Source organism: Patiria miniata, unplaced genomic scaffold (assembly GCF_015706575.1).
Source record: "Patiria miniata isolate m_02_andy unplaced genomic scaffold, ASM1570657v1 HiC_scaffold_7, whole genome shotgun sequence".
Lineage (NCBI taxonomy): Eukaryota > Metazoa > Echinodermata > Asteroidea > Valvatida > Asterinidae > Patiria > Patiria miniata.
This window is the reverse complement of record NW_024037074.1, coordinates 12,160,519-12,178,263: the sequence shown is the minus strand read 5'-3', so window position 1 is coordinate 12,178,263 and position 17,745 is coordinate 12,160,519. Positions and strand designations below refer to the sequence as shown.

The following is a 17,745-nucleotide window of genomic DNA, read 5'->3' as shown; positions in this document are numbered from 1 at the left end:
AATCAAGAGCCAAAAAGGAATGTGAGATTTATTCTGAAAAGCGTTTGTTGAATCTGCTTTTGTGAAAAAAGTCTTGTGATGTATGTTTGGTCATGCGCAGTGAGAAAAGGCGCCATAATTATGCATAGCGCCAGGTGTTAAAAATAACTCAAGTTTTATGTCGCGTCAAATTTGTTGTGAAACTTAAACACGTGCAGTCAGCATGTAGGCGGGCAATGTTGACGGTTTTGTTGAGGACTTTCAACGGACTGACACCATGAGAGCACGACTGAGCTGAAGAAACTCAAACTATCGTCGGGAAATAACTTAAGGAAAGGAAGTTTAGGCGCATTATGCACCGTGACTGTGAGAGACTGCTGGACCTGACAACTCGCTGGTACACTTTGTGGTCCTTTTGTCCTACTGGTAGGTTTAATTCTATGGTTTATTATTTAAAATTAGTCCATGATTCGTCTACCAAGTCTGCTCTGTTGTTGGTAGCATGCTGAAATGTTGTCCAGGCCTGGGAATACTGGGGGAAACTATTTCGAAGAAATTCCCTCCTGAATTTCGAACTAGAAAGGGCTTAGAAAGGCAGAAAGTCTCGACAATGACATCACGTCCGGAAACTGGGCTAGGCCTACGCTTAGTCTGTAATCAGTGTGCGAAGTAGCACCCTAACATTTTTTTATATCGCCAAATCAGAAAACAGGTTCCGAGTGTCTCGGATTTTTTTTAAACCATGTTTTTACATGGTAGACATGGGCATATATTTTCCCCTTGTGTGGGATATTTTAATTTATTTTTTATTATATTTTATGTGAATGATGTATTCTCTGCTCTTACATGTTTAAACCAGATAACTGGGTGTTACCTGCATTATCCATCTTCAGGATATAATGGCAATTCATCATCATGGATACTCCTTGGAGCATGGCAAGCAACACTTGCAGACTATAACTTTAAGGTAAGTTGACTTCATTATGAGCTAGTTGTCCCCAAAGTCAGTAGCATATCCAGCTTTTTATGCTGGGGGTGTGGAGGCTGGGGAGGGGGAGGGGGAGGGGGAGGGCCCGGGGGTCAAAATGAAGACTCAACTGTATCGATGCCCGAATCGCATAAAAATGCCACCGGGAGGGGGAGGGGAATGGGCCCCTTCCCTCCACCCCCATCCCCCTCCCCACTAAATATGCCACTGCCCAAAGTTGTGTTTAACAATCTATGTTGGCTGGTTACTATAGTTAAAAGCTGTTGAATTAAGTGATCAGTACGTGATATATTTCTGCAAGCAAATGGTGCTGATTACATCAGTATTACACATGAATTATTGTCTTGAAGATGAACACAATTGTTTGAAAAATTGTCTGCAAAATCAAGTATATTAAATTTTCAAGAAACAAATTCTTGAAAGTTTATTCATTATCTTCACCATTTTGAATGAGCTTTTAGAAATTAATATTATTCTTGTAAACAAAAAATCCATGTCAAACATAGACAAGGCAAATGTACTTTTCTTGTAACATTAAAAATAATGAAATACATGTGTGCTCAGTCATACATGTTCATTCAACATAATAATCACAGGAAAGAGTAAAAAAAATCAATAGAAACAATCCATTTTTTGCCAACAAACCTCATTTTTTTAAGTGAATGTGATGATACCGAAAGTTAGAGTAGTGCATACTTGAGAAAATAACAGTATCTAGTTTTTTTTTTTATAAAAACACAAAGCAGTCACTTCATTGCAGTTTTACAGTTCAAACACATAAAAGCTAAACATAGCTGCATTATCCACAACATTAAAATATCATCATTCAATGCCACTTCACAATGTGCCTCGCATTATGTGCTGGCCGAGTACAAGTGCACAAAAAAGCCTGCCTGTGAAATTGAAAGAGCGCCCTCAGCGTGTAAATACATATATCTTTGAACATCACCCTGTACAGTAAGATGTGCGCCCCCCCCCCCTCGAACTTTCAAGCCTGCCCCCTCCTCCCCCCCCCCCCCCCCAAAAAAAAACCATGTTGACAATAAATCGCGACCCTTGGCTGAATATCAAGCCACTTTTTCGTTAGAGTGGTAAAATAGATTGAATGAGTTAGCACTCATCACAAATTAGGAGACATTGGATGTAAATGTCTTTTTTCCTTGTAAAGTAGTTTCAAGTTTTAGATTGTGCGACTGCGACTTTACCATGGCTGGTTGAGCATCTGGTTACTTTTGTTGTGAGAATGCAAAGTGTATTGGCCCAAACCTGATTTTGTCAAGGGTTGTATTGTTTCTGGTCTTTGGGTGGTGTTTGCCTCTCTTCCCAGCCAAGATCCATCATATTTTTGTTGTTCTTAAACGGATGAGACGTAGTGCGTTTCCCCTCGGTCCGGCTCAGGGAAGGGGCCGTGGTCGGACTGGAAGCTACTTCTCTTGGATCCGGTCTCCACGAGCATTGGTTCTGTTGAAACAAGAAGATGCACAGGGATTTGTTCTCAAATCTTTCTGAGTCTTTCTAATTCACAACTTTGAGCAGATAATACTACTTAAAGTTAATTTATAAGTACGTTAACATTTTGGTTGGTAACTTGTTTTTGTCAAGCGAATCTTTTCTGTGCCCATTGATGAACAATGTCACAGTTGTGTCCTGCTGCAGTAGGTGACCACAGACTCTGAGGCAGTTTGGTCTTGAGACTTATGGCCTGATGATCAAACTACACTGGACAGGTTTGTCATTTAGACAAGACAGTGTTGCATGTTGCTGCGTTTGGAAGGGTTCTAGCCAAAATACCCTGGAGGGTAGGGCTTAAGCTCCATATTCACTGCTGTATACATTCTTATAGATGACTCAAGAAACGGCAAAAGAGTTCAGTGTTGACTTGGAGGAAACAGTCTGTCTTTAAGTGAAGTTTCCCACTTTTGAATTCTCTTTGTTTCCATATTTTTTTTTTCCATTTTAGTCTAAATTTGAATTTAATTATAATCGGATGCCTGTCAAACACGATGCCTGCAATCAGTTATGTAAGAATAACAAAGATTTGCAACAATGATAATCGAATTCACTCAGACAAAAACACATTAACTCTGATCGTAGGTATATAACACTGAAGTGAATTCTTAAAGTGCTGATGAAATGCGGTGCAAAATGTACGCTGAAATATCAGATATTCAAAGGTTCTGACAAGGGACAATAATTTATTTGTGCAAACGGAAAAAGGAAAATGAAATTCGGCAAATTGCCTTCTTAATTCCGTTATTAGTCGCAATACAATATGTAACTTTTGCTTATTCAAATTGTCAGGTTGTGCAAAAGTCGAAATGGAGAGTGGATTGAAATTAGCTCAAGCTGGCACATTATTTGTAAATACTGAATCAGACACGTGTCCAAATGATGTCATAAATAATGCTAGTCAAGGGCGTGGCTAGACGGGAAGATGGGGGGAGGTGACACCCCCATTAATCTTTTTTTGTCGGCCAAAAATTGTCCTGTCGGCACTTGAATCGTGTGTCCGTCGGCAAAATTGCCGGCACGAAGAGCGCCACCTATTGTCCGATAGTGCCGCAAGTTAGAACAGCGCACCCTACAAGAAGATGGTGTCCAGCCCCCCCCCCCCCCTCCACTCCACTATCCACCGCTTTTCAATTTACGGGAGGCATGGATCATGCATCTTTTGGCAAATGTATTGTCACCCCCACTGTGAGTGGTCTAGCGACGCTCCTGATGTCAGCTGTGTACAAAACAGAACTGACAAGAAATAAGATGCAACAGAAATGTAAACATGCTTGTTGGTTAGTTTGTTCCTTGTGGAATCTCTTATGAGATGTGCTTTTTGTTGCCTTAGATATGACAATTAAAAAAAAACACGATCAGAAACATGAAACGGAAAACACGTTCACAAAAAGACAACGACCTGATTGGTGAAAGATGGCGATGATTATGCAGATGATTTACCATGGCGAGATGTGAGTGGACGATGTTTTGCGCATGCGCAGATGATACCATGCACTAATGAACCCTTCTCAAACTGCTTGGTGTACCGCTAGTGTGTGACGTCATACTGCTGACCCTGGACGACCTGTCCCCCGCCGCTCCGGGGGTCAGGCTGGACCGGCCGGCGACGTCGGCTCCCCTCCCGGACGCAATGCTGGCCCGGATGTCCACCATGGAGCGGACCGAATGCAGGCTGGACACGCTGCCAGATCTAGGCACGACCAGTTGGCTCATCCCGCCTAAATTCTGCTGGGTTGCACCCCCACCACCCACAACCATGCCCGCAGCCGACTCCTCATCAATCGAGAGCGCCCGTTCCCATTTATGAGAGAGCAGCCCCCGGTCTTCCTCCTGTTCGTCCGGCAGGCAGATCTCGGCAATCTCAGGCACGCTGACGCGCTGCGCCGGAGCAGGGGCGACACTCTTGTTGACCCTCTGGGTGATTTTTGGAGCGGAAGGGCCCACCGTCTCTTCGTTGATGGAGTAGAGTTTTGTGGTGATGTCTTTGCCCACGGTGGTCTCAAAGACCGCCCTAATGAAGCCTTCCTTACGAAGGAACTTGTCCAGAGCTTTCTTCTGCCATTGTATGTAACGGCAGTCAGTGTCGGCAGTCACTGTTACCTGTCAAAAAGAAATTGAAAGTAAAAATTACTCAAACTTTCAGTCTTTGTCTCTCTTTCAGAACAACTTGTTTCTCGCCCAAGCTGTATATAAACTTGGTTTCACTCATAATTTAACAAAACTCGGCTTTCAACACACAGGAAACGTATTACGGAATACGTTACTCAAACCCTCTGTCTTTACCTCCTTTCAAAAAACAGTTGTTCAAGTGTCGCCAATACTGTATATTCATAAATACTATACTCAAACATTACATTATTTTACTCAAACCCCTGTCAAATATCTTTTTACAAATCAATCGTCTCTTTCTAAAAGTTTTATTGACAAAATTCGGCGTACCTGAAAGGTGGATGGCCCGCAGTTGGACCGACTTCCTTGCCACTCAAGCGAGTCAAGAAACTGCGTCGGGTAAATGTGGTGTAGAAACCTGCCATTGGCGGCAACTCGCATCCTAATAGTTTTGGAGAAAACGCAGATACCAAACTGTCAAAGAGCACTGAAGATTGATCTTATTTGAACTCATTTCGAGCAGCTTATCCCAGAAATTTCAACTTGGCACCCTTGTTTGTAATTTTTTAATTGATCGATCTCGGTGTATATCGCACTGCTTGACGTTGGAAGTTAAATACATGTACAACCAGTGTTGTGGAATGAGCGATGGAAAGCATTGAAACAAGTCTATTTACGCGTAATGAAAGACATTACTTAATAATTGCGATTAATTGAATCATCTTGATTTTTCTGCCCTATGAAATCTTTTCAATTGAAATTTTGTATCCAGTTCTTAAAGCGGAGCTCGAGTGCATTAATACAATTTCATGTGAATTTCCACGTTAGCCATGCCGTTCTCTCTTTTTTTCCCCTCAGTTTGAATGCCTTATGGCCTATGGGTTGACGTACAGAAAGCAATCTAAAATTCCCGTCGACATTTGCAGCGCAAGGCCAGGTTGTTTTTCTCACAAGTGCCTTGAAGGCCGTCGTATACAATTCAAATTTGATTTGAAATAATCCTTTGAATGTCAACCCTTTTGTCGGAGACCTTTTCATCTCAAGATTACAGTCCTTTGTGCGTCATTCAGTAGATGCAATTTCATGTTCTTTATATATTTTTCCCTCGCCATGATATGAAAATGCTTCTCGGCCATCTGACTATCAGATGCATTTGATACACGCAACAGTCGTCTAATAGTTAGAATTTCAATCGGTAGGCCATCCTGTAGAAATTAAATTGCATTGCTCCTTAGTCATTAGAATACCATGTGATGTTTATTGAACGATGGTGGCGCTGGTTTTGGTGCACTGCAGTCAGAATGGGACCCGGTGCACATTGTTGGCACTGCCACTGTATTGAAATCGTTTCTTGCGTCCAAAAGTTTAAAAGGTAAAAAAAAAAGGGGAAAAGGGAGAAATCACTGACGTGCAGTCGGCAGAAGCGGGTATAATGAAATTGAGAAACCATTTGTCATTTATATATATCAGAAGGAACATCCATCGTATTCTATATAGGGCCTATGCTTTAATGACTGACTGAATGCATCGACCGAGAAATGTCAACCATTCAGCCTTCAAACCGAGACAGATTTGATCGAGACCTTACGCAGGTCCATTACCTAAAGAGGTTGAGATTTCACACCAGCGCCCAGCTGCCGCGGCAGACCCCGGCGCGCTAAAAGCAAAATAATGACGAGGCCCCTTAATGCAGCCAGACCGTAATTGGTGTTAAGTTCACGCGTGAGTTCACCCCGCGGGGCTGGGGCTATCTTTCCCCCAAACGTCGTCAGTATCCGTGTTATGGTAATCCAACAGTGAATCTCTACAGGGGAAGGGATGACGCGAAGAGACCCCCGTATATGTCTCAGCTTTTCCGAAGAGACAAACATGATGAGCTTGGCTGTTATCGCTCCGATAAGAGTGGATTGATGCAAGCTCTATCGGCGTTGACATCATCTTCAATTTGCGCCGCACGATAAGCAATTATGGATAAAAGAAGCCCCAGGGCAAGTGCTGGTTGAAAAGGTTGTAAGGCAATAAAAAATTAACATACCATTTTATATTATGAGGAGCGTACACGGCACAAAATTACATCCAATTTTGTGCATCGATGGTTTGTTGTTTCTGGGTTAAAAGCTTCCTCGTATTCCTTAACTTTGGGTAAATGTCCCGGGTTGGATGAGGCGTTTACCTCACAAGACAGCTAACGACGATGTAGACACAATTGTAAAGGTTTTCTTAAGATTAAAAATGAAATCGTAGAATTAATTTGCATGGTACATGGACTGTCTTGTTGATGGATATCATTATGGACATTTCATTTCATGCCTGATCTACCATAAAGATGCGATTATCATGTACCATTAATGAACTCACCTTCCCGAGATGAGCAAGGACAACACCCTGTCCGTTCTGGTCCGGCCCTCCGAAGCGTAGTGACCCGTGCGATCCAGCTCGTAGATGTCGCCCCCACTGTCCAGCATGACACGGAACTGCTGCCGTGAGACGTTGAAGGGCTTGAAGAGGGCCTGGTAGACCTTCTGGACGTCATCATCGAAGCTCACCGGGTAGGACAGGTAGGACAGGTAGACGAGATGGGCGACGTTGGCGAAGAAAGCGGCCAGCTGCCAGGCTAACCCATCCGGCCAGCAGAGGGCGGGACCCGCCCACAACACGTGGCAGAAGAGCCCCAGGACCAGACAGATACGGAGCCAGAGGGCTTGGGCGATCCCCACCGTGGGGGGAACCAGGAACCCGTTGGCGATGATGAAGCAGCCGAGTTGGTACACGGCGTGTTGAGCCTGCTGCCAACTCTCGCAGGATATCGGTCCGTTGACCCACCCATTACTGTCATTTCTGTTCATTTGCTGTGCCTCCATCTTTATTCATCAAACCTCGTTGTTCACAGGACCTTGTTCAAGTGAATTCAAAATCAGCCTGTGTTTGTATTGATTTATCTAGCACCAGTAGCCGAGAATCTTGCATACACTATCGCCGGGCTGTGATCACAGTTTTAAACGATTACCATCGGTGAAATTGTAAAGCTGTAAAAGTAATTAAAATACATACGGTTTTTCGATGATATCGCAACCTGGCATCTCATCATACTTCCGTATCAAAAGACGTAATGCGTTCCTTGAAATGCACACACACCACCAAAGTATGCAGTAAACAAGCTGTACTTTCTAAACGGTCGAGCTCTCCGGAGATTGCAGGTATAATGTTTGGTGACCCGCTACAGAAAGTGCGACGCCAATATTTCTACAGTCCACACGTCAGATGAGTTGCTATCGGGGTGCGATAGCAAATTGAAACTGCATGATGCATGCAGTATTGTGTGTCTGTCTATGAACACGCTGCGTTCATCCCGTGTCAGAGTTTGATGCGGGCGCTTAGTACATCAACGCTCAGATACCTCAGTGCTTTATTACATAAACACACAGGAAAATTGATGTCAAGCTTAGGCAGGTACCTTTCCCTCTGTAGATGTCTTATTCTGTGTATAACAATAATGTTTCAGCTCATCAAGGTGTGAGACACTAGTCTGTGTTGGTACGGCGCTGCAGTGCGTGACTTCACGACGAAAGGAATGGCAATGATGCAGCTGGAACGCGGGAACCCTTGATTGTTGGTCGAGGTCAAAGGTCGCTTAATAGCTCCATGGTCTCTAGCTGAAGAGAGAGGCGTCTTGAATGTCAGGTACTTGCCAAGGACAGAATCACAATCGTCTTCATTCCATTCTCCTAATTCATCTCTTCTAAGGAAAATTGAGTAGTTTGAAGATGCTGTCCATTGAAAGACGCTGCCTTTGTTTGAACAGTTAAGTCTGTTAAGTCGGGACCTGAAACTATGATGGCATTTACGTTTTATTAAAATACATTGATGGATTGAGAATTCCAAATGTTTTCATTTTGTGTGTGTAATGTGATAAGACCATTATGTGTAACGGATTTATTATTTTTACAAGTGCTGTATAGTAATGTGGAGCTAAGCTGGAAGGGGTCCTATTAACATAATTAATCATCTCATGCGCTGATGGAAAGTTTTGTTCCTTTGATTTCTGGTAGTGAACGCCTTCCTCATCTGAGACAATACAGAGGCGTTTTAATTAACCCCAACTTCCTCCCTCCAACACACCAAGCAGCTCATTAAAAAAAATTCCTAATGAGCTTGGCACCTCCCGAGTCCAACGCACGGAACAAACAAGAAAAGGCGCTCGGCAACAATTAAAATGCAAATTGCCTTCCGTTTGACACCGCTCATTTAGGCAATTTCCCTAGGTAGAAGTGTGCGGTTATTATTCATGATAAGACCATGTTTGCGTCTTAGACGTGTTCTGTGGAAGGTTCCTGTGTGTACAGGCGGTCACGCTAAATTAAAGAGCAAACAAAGGGCACTCGGCGAACCTGCACCCGTCACTCGCGGAAAGCATCCCTTGAACTCCTAGCTTCCTCTCGCTTCGTGATTCTCCGCGACCGGCGAGCATTAACTCTCCCCCGTCATTTTTACCTCTGCCAAATCCATCAATTCGATGGGACAAGACTGTGGACCCTGACCCTTTCATATTTTTTCAAACATCTCCATCCGGTTGGCGGAATTTTGACTGAAGCCTACACGCACTGCTCGCCCGATTCATTGAAGGAATATTTGTTTGAAAGACGTTTGGAGGAAATGACGAAGATAAATGCGCACTATTCAACGTGCCATTTGTCATTTTTTTGGCCATTAAAGAAACCATATCAGTTTTCTTGCCGCATGATCAAAACATCTATTGCTATGTACCTGGCCTTTCTGTTTCGTTATAGAACACCGCAAATCATGTTTTGAAAAAAAATGTTGTAGTCCCTATTTAGCTTAATGGTAACATTTTAATTCGTGAATCACTTTGAAATTGTATTACATATTAACCATTGTCGTTATTACATAACCATTTATCTAACTCTCATAAGCAGTTTAAAGTTTCGGTTTTAAAGTGTGATTTCTTGTGTGCATTCAAAGCTGAGGGAAGTGTGTACTGTTTAAAGATGGCCTATAGGACGAAATGTCCCGAAAAGGTCAATTGCATTTTTTCTTATTTTTTTTTAAAGAAGGTAGAAGTCCCTTCCTAAAGCAGGAATTCTATTGTTACATTTTTTTGACGTGCCATGTGGCGGCCATCTTGGATTTCAAACTGGCCGCCATTTTAGACATATTTTGCTCAATAAGTCTGGCTGTGAAGGTCGTTTGAGGTTCATTTTGGTGACAAACCCCATATTTTTGATACAAAGAAATCTAACTAACACAAGTGTCGTTCTACCAAAAGATGACAGCCAGCCATCTTGGATAATTCAAAATAATTATTTAGGAGATGAAACTAGCAGACGTGCAAAGAGACCGGTTTATGGTTCTGGATGGCATTTGGTAATTAAAATCGCCATCTGCAATAACGGCGTTCTACTTGTTCTCAGCCAGCAACTGTACATTCCTTCCTTCGAGGTCTCTCAATGACATATGCCGTGTTAATCCGTAGATGGATTAGGTTGCAATAGTTCATAGTGACAGTGACGCTTGACCATGATATGTCTGATTACATTTCAAAATGTCGCATTTTATTCGTTAACCTTTCACATACGGAGAGCTGGGCTTCTCATGTTAATGTAGTGCAAGGGTCCGGACTATTTCATCCTTCACACGCTATGCTCGTTGACATAATCTTTTTGTCTGGCTACCTGCTTCATTCGCTTCCCTGTCGTTGTTTCTTAGGACAAGGATTCTTTTCGATGACAGAAAGTCGTACCAGTCTTTTAGTCCCCTGGCAATAGCCAAAAAGATTTGGCCGCATTTACATTTGTTCGGTCTTTGCATTTATTCGCACAAGAATTGAGGTCCGTATTGTCCAAAGAAAGGAAAGAAATATTAACAAGATTAATGTTTTCTAATGTATTTTTTTAATGGAATTTGATTTACATTTTAAGTTCCTGTCCGTTCTCGATTTGTTAGTACTGCTGAATGTTAAACTTTCTGAGTTTTTCTCCCAAAGGTACGCGTGGCCCAAAGGTATTCTTATGTGTGGTTTCAACCAAAACAATACATAAATAAAGCCGGTCCTGAGAATAATGTAATACAAATACTTCTCTGAGATTTGTGCATGTATAATGCATTGACTTACCGCGCGGAAGATGGTAAACAGACTGGCCAGGAGTATCTTAAAGCATCACCCGTGTCCCCAAGGCTTACCTGTTGGTTCTACGTCTGCGTGTCCATGGCAACCAGATCATCACTAATCCCGAGGAGCTCTCATTAAAAGTAAGGGATCGAGTCATTGACCCACCTAAAACTATAGGCCTATTTTTGGCCAGTACCAACGGCGTTCTACGTTTCTGTATCCGGGGAACTGGGAAATCTGTAAAAACCTCTATTCCCACTTAGGCCTACGTGAGGCTAAAGCCACCATAGACCCACGCAACACGCGATTGACGTCAAACACAACTATTTTTTATTTCAAACATGCAAAATAGTACCCATTTAACGAAAAGTAGATGTAGTATCATCGTCGAAACCTATAATTTGTTTTGGGAAAAATATTGACTGGAGCAAATTTTGTTTGCAAAAAGTGCAAATTAATCGTCTACCCATACTCTTTACCGCGATCCTCTTTCTGAAATATCACAAGATGGTTTTGATATCGAAAAACATTTCAAACTCTCGCTGTTGAGTGATACTAACAAAGCTTTTGAATGATTTATGTGTTTTTGATAGTGGACTGTTTTGGCCGTTTTTAGCGTTAAAAATAGATACCATTCCTATCAGAATTTCCTCTAAGAATAGCTTTCGGGGGAGATGAAGATGAAAGTCCATCATGGAAACCTAGTTTTAAAAATGCTGAGTAAATTAAAAAGAGATGCTTGACAGGTGTGCAACTTTGCTGTTGGTTAAAAGTACGCAGTACCCTAGGTTTTACCATCGTCCTTTTTATGTGATTTCGAAAAGCAGTTCTTACCCTTTCTGTAGTTAGGCATTGTTGAAGTTGAAGTTGAAGATCGATGAGTTTTTGATGGTGGGCTGCTGAGTGGACATGTCGGCCTTAAAAATAGTTACCGTTCCTGTCATGACTACCCTAACAATAGCTTCTTGGTATACGAATGCTGCACGTGTCATCATGTAAACCTATTTTTCTTTTCAAACCCCAAAAAAGCTGATGTGTCATAAAAGATAAAGGAGTACAGTTTTGTTTGTAAAAACCACAAATTAATCGATTACATAATATTCTAAACCATTCTATGTGACATCTTACCGTGCACTGACTTTTATGTAAAAAGGGTATCGCTTTAGTATCGCAATATTTGGACCTCGTCAGTGATTTATGCGTTTTTGATAAGGGCTGTTTTCGCCGTCTCAACCTTAAATATTGATACAATTCCTTTGATCCCCGCGTGTGAACGAACGTTGCGACTGAAGTCCGATCTAAATTACTTGGAGGGGGAATTCTTGCGGCGAGAAAATTAAGCTCATAAATCAAAAGGTAATTTCATTATAGTCGCGTGTGCTTCGGTCCGTGGATCCCTGAAAAATGAAATTTGATATCTGTTGCGACTCGGTTGATATCGGATGGCCTCTGGTATTCCTTAGAATGACTAAAATGCAAGGGTAATTACGTAATGTTTTTGTAGAGAAAGAATTTCAATTACAGCAGCAAACGAAATATAAGAGAGCAGTTCTCTTCGCAAAAATATGTGTGGACTTGACAATCTCAAGTACATAGTCCTCAGAATGAAAACTAAATCAGAGTATCAGAAATGACAATTTTGTTGTCAAAAACGATGGTTCAATGCACACCGAATAGTTTCTTATAATAATGTCATATGAGATGTTATGAAATCGGAAAAGTAAAGAAATATTTTTTTAAATGACTCGTTATTACCATCATTAATAGTGCACTTCCTACGATAACAAAACATGCTCCAAAGCTATATCAAGAATACCTTATTGTATCTTTTGAGTATACCTTATAGTTATGTTTTTTTTAAGAATATATAATCAGCTTTATAAGGAACTCTCATTTGCTTCTCTGAAATTAACCGGTGTAGACAATGTCATATTATAAAAGAACGATTGAAAGGCAATTTTAGCTTTTTTAAATCCACATGGGCTTAATGGCAAACCTGATGGATTGTGTCTAGACTGCAGCTGCGCAGCTGCGTAAAAATGTCTGAAAAGAGGCGAGTTGGATAGGCACCGCCGACGGGATAACCTGGGACCTTGGTCCGTGTCTCGTGTTGTCTTGAAACTCAAAATGGGTATAACCAATTGTAAATTGGCTCCTTGGAGGAACCACGGACTAAGACCTTCAACTACCCAGCTTGAGAAACATCAGACTTAAGTTGTCTGAAGATATTTAATAGTCACACCGTTCAAAATACGAACACTTTGCATTGGAAAACTTTGTATTACTTTAATAGGGAGAAGTTTATAGGTAGCCGACAGAAAATACTACCAATGTATAAACTCGCATGAAATTTTCCGAACTGGAATAACATTTGTCGTTTAAATCTTTTAAATCTGAATATTTTGTAGGCTTTTCTCAGTACTTTGTTAATTCACCTGTTAATGGTATGTAAATTATAAAGAAACAAGTTAATAACTTTTCATCAGAGAGAATACCTTTTCTTAAAAATAAAAAAAAAATCTAATTAAGTCAGAGATTGCATTAACGTATATATTTTAGTAAAAAGAAGCCTCATTCTGCCCGTTCTAAACGCAATCGTCTAATCTCATATGATTTCTTAAACACGTGCGTCATGCGCTGTCGAAATGGTGTTCTGTATGTTTTCATGTTTAACGCATTCACGTAAATGACCATCCGCGAATGGTTACCATGGTATCCAGTCATTTTCCCCTCGAACTGGTCTTGTGGCTCAACACGTGGAATAGACACCTCAATTACTAAAAGCTTTCTCGCATGCCTTTAACTTGAGGGAACGCGGGGGGGGGGTCTTTATGGGATAGTAAATGTCAATGTATGCTGCCAGTCGATACCTCATATCCTGACATTTTTTTGCCCTAGCGATGTGGCAGTGTGTATCCCTCGAAGTAATTACATTTTTACAACTGTGAATTGTGTGTGTTTGGACGTGTAGAGGACCGGAGATTGATGATGTTGCGTCTATATTTACATCCAATGTGGATACCCTTTTCATCATGATAGAAAGTACGAGTAAACATGACTTGCTTTGTTGTGCGTAAACCATCTTGAACACGAATGCCTGGCGCATGGCATAATCCAGCGTTAAATGCAAGTTGTACTCTTACCGATTCAGCACTATATCTTTGCACTGCTTGTGATATTGAGTATTCATACCTTTTGAGGCAGAACATAATGTCTTAAAAGTCGTTCACTTGATACCAAGATGAAATGCATCCCAAATTTGTCTTGACAAACTGTGAGCGTTTGCAGTGTGCATGCCCATTAAAACGGACCTATTTTTTAAGACAACCGGCGCCGCATAATCAAAACCTATCAACCCTGGCTCCACAAGATTACACACAACCAAAACAAATCTCAAAGACGAAATATAGTTTCCATTTCAGTAAGTAAGTAAAGTCTGTCACGAGCCAACGGCCCATCAGGCCGGCGCTTAGTTTCCTTGGCATGAAACGACTGAGAATATTTCTATTCCCCCTGGATGGGATGCTGGTCCATCATAGGTAACTCCCCAGCTAATGCCGGTACATATTTATGCTCCTGCGTGGAGAGAGGCAAGTGGGGATGATGTGGCTTGCGCAAGGACACAGCATATGACTAGCAGCTGGATTCGAGCCTCTGACCCTCTGATCATGCGTCACGAACCCTAACCACTTGGTCACACTCCCCCCCCCCCCCTGGAGTGTGACCAATAGATTAATTTAATACAAGACATTAATTTAATTAAGAAGAGGTGTCCTTGTTTATCATTTTGAGAATCTTACACCATATGGCGTCACGCTTTTTTGTTGTGCATGGTCCTTTCTAATGGGAGCTGGGTGGCTCCCGTCTCTAATCTGTCTCCCATAGGAAAGCGCACGTTGTAAACAAAGCATGACGTCATTTTGTCTCAGATCTGTTCGAGAACGAGATCCCTGTCCCCTTTTGTCGATATGATGAACAGTCCAACTTGATTAATTCATTGTACTTAAATGATTTCACAACATAGATCTATCTGTGCACCAGGCTGAAAACGTCAATCCTCCGTAAAGTGCCTCCGCGGAAGCGCCAGCCGCTGCGTACATACCCCGGCCTGAAAGCGCCACTTGGCCCACGAGGTGTTTTCCCAGCTGCCGCTAGCCCGGCTAGACATAAGCACCATCTCCGTCAATACCCATAGAATTCCCGCGTTAATTATTAGCACCATATTTTTTTCATCTAGGTATTATCTCCAGGCAAAATTTTATTTCACCCGCGTCTACATTCTTCACCGTGATTATTTATGTTTTGTTGATTTATTGAAACTCGTCGCGGATTATGGTATTCCAACGCGGCCGTCATGGTCGCGTTTATTGAAGATGTAAATTGAATTCACTCGCGCACCAATATAACTGTGCAAATTTAACTTGGAGCTCTGGTTACGCGTTGGTCAAACATGAATGTTTAAGCCGGGTTTGTATTACGTGTCCCTTCTGGACTTCGTACATCGATATTTCCCCTGAATATTGATGTAGAGTATTAAATTCAACCTTATAGCTTAGTGACTTGGATTCCGTGCATGTTTTCAGATGTTTTCTCGTCCAGAGCTGCCGAAATACACTTATGTCTTCTATGATCAAATTGCTTCCTTCTAAAGCTCCTTGCATGAATAGAATTACTCATAAATTTTGATGTCTTTCGTGTATTTGTGAACAATATAAAAGTCAAGCCAAGACGAATGCTCACTCAGTGATTCAGTGTACTCGACAAAATCGGAGACAGCTCCTTCGAGATCCGAGCAGTACTGCATTATGTTTGTTCGAAGTGATATTTTTTCTTGCCCTTCAGTAAAACCTATATTTTCCGACTTTAATCCCCTGGACTCTCTCCCCGGATCTACATCTCTTCACTTCATCCCTGTGCCATATAAAGTCACTTTCCCCATCCATCCTTCCTGCACACTCTTTCCTTTTATAAATCTCTGTCCTCATAATATGCCCTGTTTCCCATCATCCGTCCCCATCAGGAATGTGAACATCCTTCCTTGGCGAGCATTCCCCAGCCGGGTGTCAGCCGGATACCTACCGGCCGTGGCGGCACAGGGGCCCGTCACCAGCTGCAAGCGAGCACGGTAAAAAGGTTCCGCATCTCCCTGATTCGTTTAAACCATCCTGTAAATTGAGTTTCCCCCTCCGAGCATCTCTTACATCACACCGATACTACCAAGGGGATGTAGAATACGCACGAGGGAAACTTGTAATGTTGTTTGTCGCGTCCAAGAGCATATTTTTAAAATCCTTTTCCCCCCTCCCTGCTGTTTGCCCTACTTTGTCAAAACATGTTCTGCGGTTCTGTTTTTGATGTTGTTGGAAACTGCAATTTATAAAGAGCAGCTGAGGTCAAAATCTTGCTTCCTGCGTTGACAATAAATTCCTTTTACTTAGAGAATTGCTTCCGGATGCGCATTCCAGGGATGAAGGCGCGGAGGATTCCGGATGCGGTTGTATTTATATTGAATCGTATCTGTCAAGTTGTTCCCTAAAGACACCACAAGTGTTTTTTAAACCTCCGTTTTTGCCGTGGGAGCAAAACCTCACGACGTCAATCCATAAGTCGTCAACCTCCATGATTTTGTGGACGTAGACAGAATTTTACACTTTGTGGTTTCGTTTCAATGAATTCCCGATGACTCATACCATGCCCTTGATAATACTTTAAACTTCTCCTACTTATACTTTTAACTTTCTCATGGGTGCATGGCATTATCTTTAGCCAGAGAGGGATCGTTTCAGCACTGGGACATATAGATGCGTAATGGATGGGAAGAGGCTTGCGTAAAGTTGTGGTTCAGGTACACGACATGTGGCTGCCGAGTTTGATTGAGAATCGATGTGGACATCTTCACCCGGAAATCCTTATTGCTGAATAAAAGTAATCTTGAGTTAACTTGTCCCTCCATGAAGGGATGACAGTGCGAAGCATCTGGCTTTAATGCAAGGGACAGTAACCCTTCAAGTACCATTGTGATGGCATTCCATAATTGCGATTCATATTTACGCACCTGAACAAATCGCACAAAATGCTTCGGCAATTTCAATTTGAGAGCTCACAAAATGTTTGACAGCTGTGCGTTTCCGAACGAAGATGTTAAAAGGGTCGGAGCATAATTGTATTATTTTTCCTTAATTTGTCAACACGTCGACGAAGAACACTCAAGGCCGATAAAAGAGTCCATTCCGAACCCTTGTTTGGACATTTGGCATTTACTTCACGGACATAGTTTGAAATTTAAAAATCTCTTCCATTTTCAACAAATCAAAACTGTCAAAACAACCGTGGCACAAATTGTGAGTGTTGACATGTCATGCCAATAGAAGCCTGATATTGCAATCTGCTTTCGTGTCTGTTGACATTTTGGTGCTACGGGACGGCATTATTGCAATGAAGATACAAAAAAAAAGCAATCTCGTACGGCAATCTTGTGATATACGTGGCAGATGTTACAAACACTTTCAAGCCAACCGACATGTTGCAATGTGTTGTCTCAACGCCTGGAGCGGCAGTAGTACGTCTCCTCAAAGACATCAATTCTTGGCAATTTTTTTTTATCCTACTTTCGGTCAGAAAAGAAACGATAGAGGCCGTCAGATTTGTAGTGGGAGCCGACAAAGATGGAGTTTAAGATGTAAACAGTGACTGAAACCTAGACTGTGAAGGAATTAGGGCGTGAAGTTCGTCCCACATTTAAGAAAACCTGAAATTTATAGGTTAAGGGATAAGAATGTGGATCAGCCATGTACAAGGTGAAATACATGTCACCGACGACTGTTTCCTGTTTGGCCTTGTTGGGTGAAGTCTCCCCGTTCGCCGCATAAAATTATTGTACGGTTTAAATTTTCTTAAATTATGTACCATGGGCATTGGGAAAGGAGCTCTAATCATGTTGGACCGATTACTTTCACGGCTAATCATATAAACCAATCTGTCACAATTATGCATGACAGAACAAACACAAATCACATTTGTAATCCCTTGA

General features: G+C 41.9%; 1 protein-coding gene across 3 annotated transcripts; it reads right to left on the bottom strand.

Moving 5' to 3' along the window:
• Positions 1-2,001: 2,001 nt before the first annotated feature.
• LOC119746316 (popeye domain-containing protein 3-like) lies at positions 2,002-8,256 on the bottom strand. Of its 3 annotated transcripts, XM_038223195.1 has the most exons (5): positions 7,640-8,255; positions 6,947-7,481; positions 4,919-5,030; positions 4,006-4,579; positions 2,002-2,428 (listed from the first exon to the last, which is right to left on the bottom strand). In XM_038223195.1, the coding sequence occupies exons 2-5, from the start codon at positions 7,447-7,449 to the stop codon at positions 2,322-2,324; spliced, it is 1,296 nt and encodes a 431-aa protein (XP_038079123.1). In that variant the 5' UTR covers positions 7,450-7,481; positions 7,640-8,255; the 3' UTR covers positions 2,002-2,321. The 3 variants fall into 3 exon arrangements, 2 of the variants coding, with proteins under 2 accessions (XP_038079123.1, XP_038079122.1); XM_038223194.1 differs by having other exon boundaries at positions 6,947-8,255; XR_005273722.1 differs by having other exon boundaries at positions 2,317-2,428; positions 3,920-4,579; positions 6,947-8,256.
• Positions 8,257-17,745: the final 9,489 nt, after the last annotated feature.

Bases quoted from the DNA above. Each gene is read 5' to 3' on its own strand.
- LOC119746316 (XM_038223194.1), bottom strand. From the start codon at position 7,449: ATGGAGGCACAGCAAATGAACAGAAATGACAGTAATGGGTGGGTCAAC. The intron at 5,031-6,946 runs GTGAGTTCATTA...CAAAACTATTAG, and splicing joins TCCTTGCTCATCTCGGGAAG to GATGCGAGTTGCCGCCAATG. The intron at 4,580-4,918 runs GTACGCCGAATT...TCTTTTTGACAG, and splicing joins GCGGGCCATCCACCTTTCAG to GTAACAGTGACTGCCGACAC.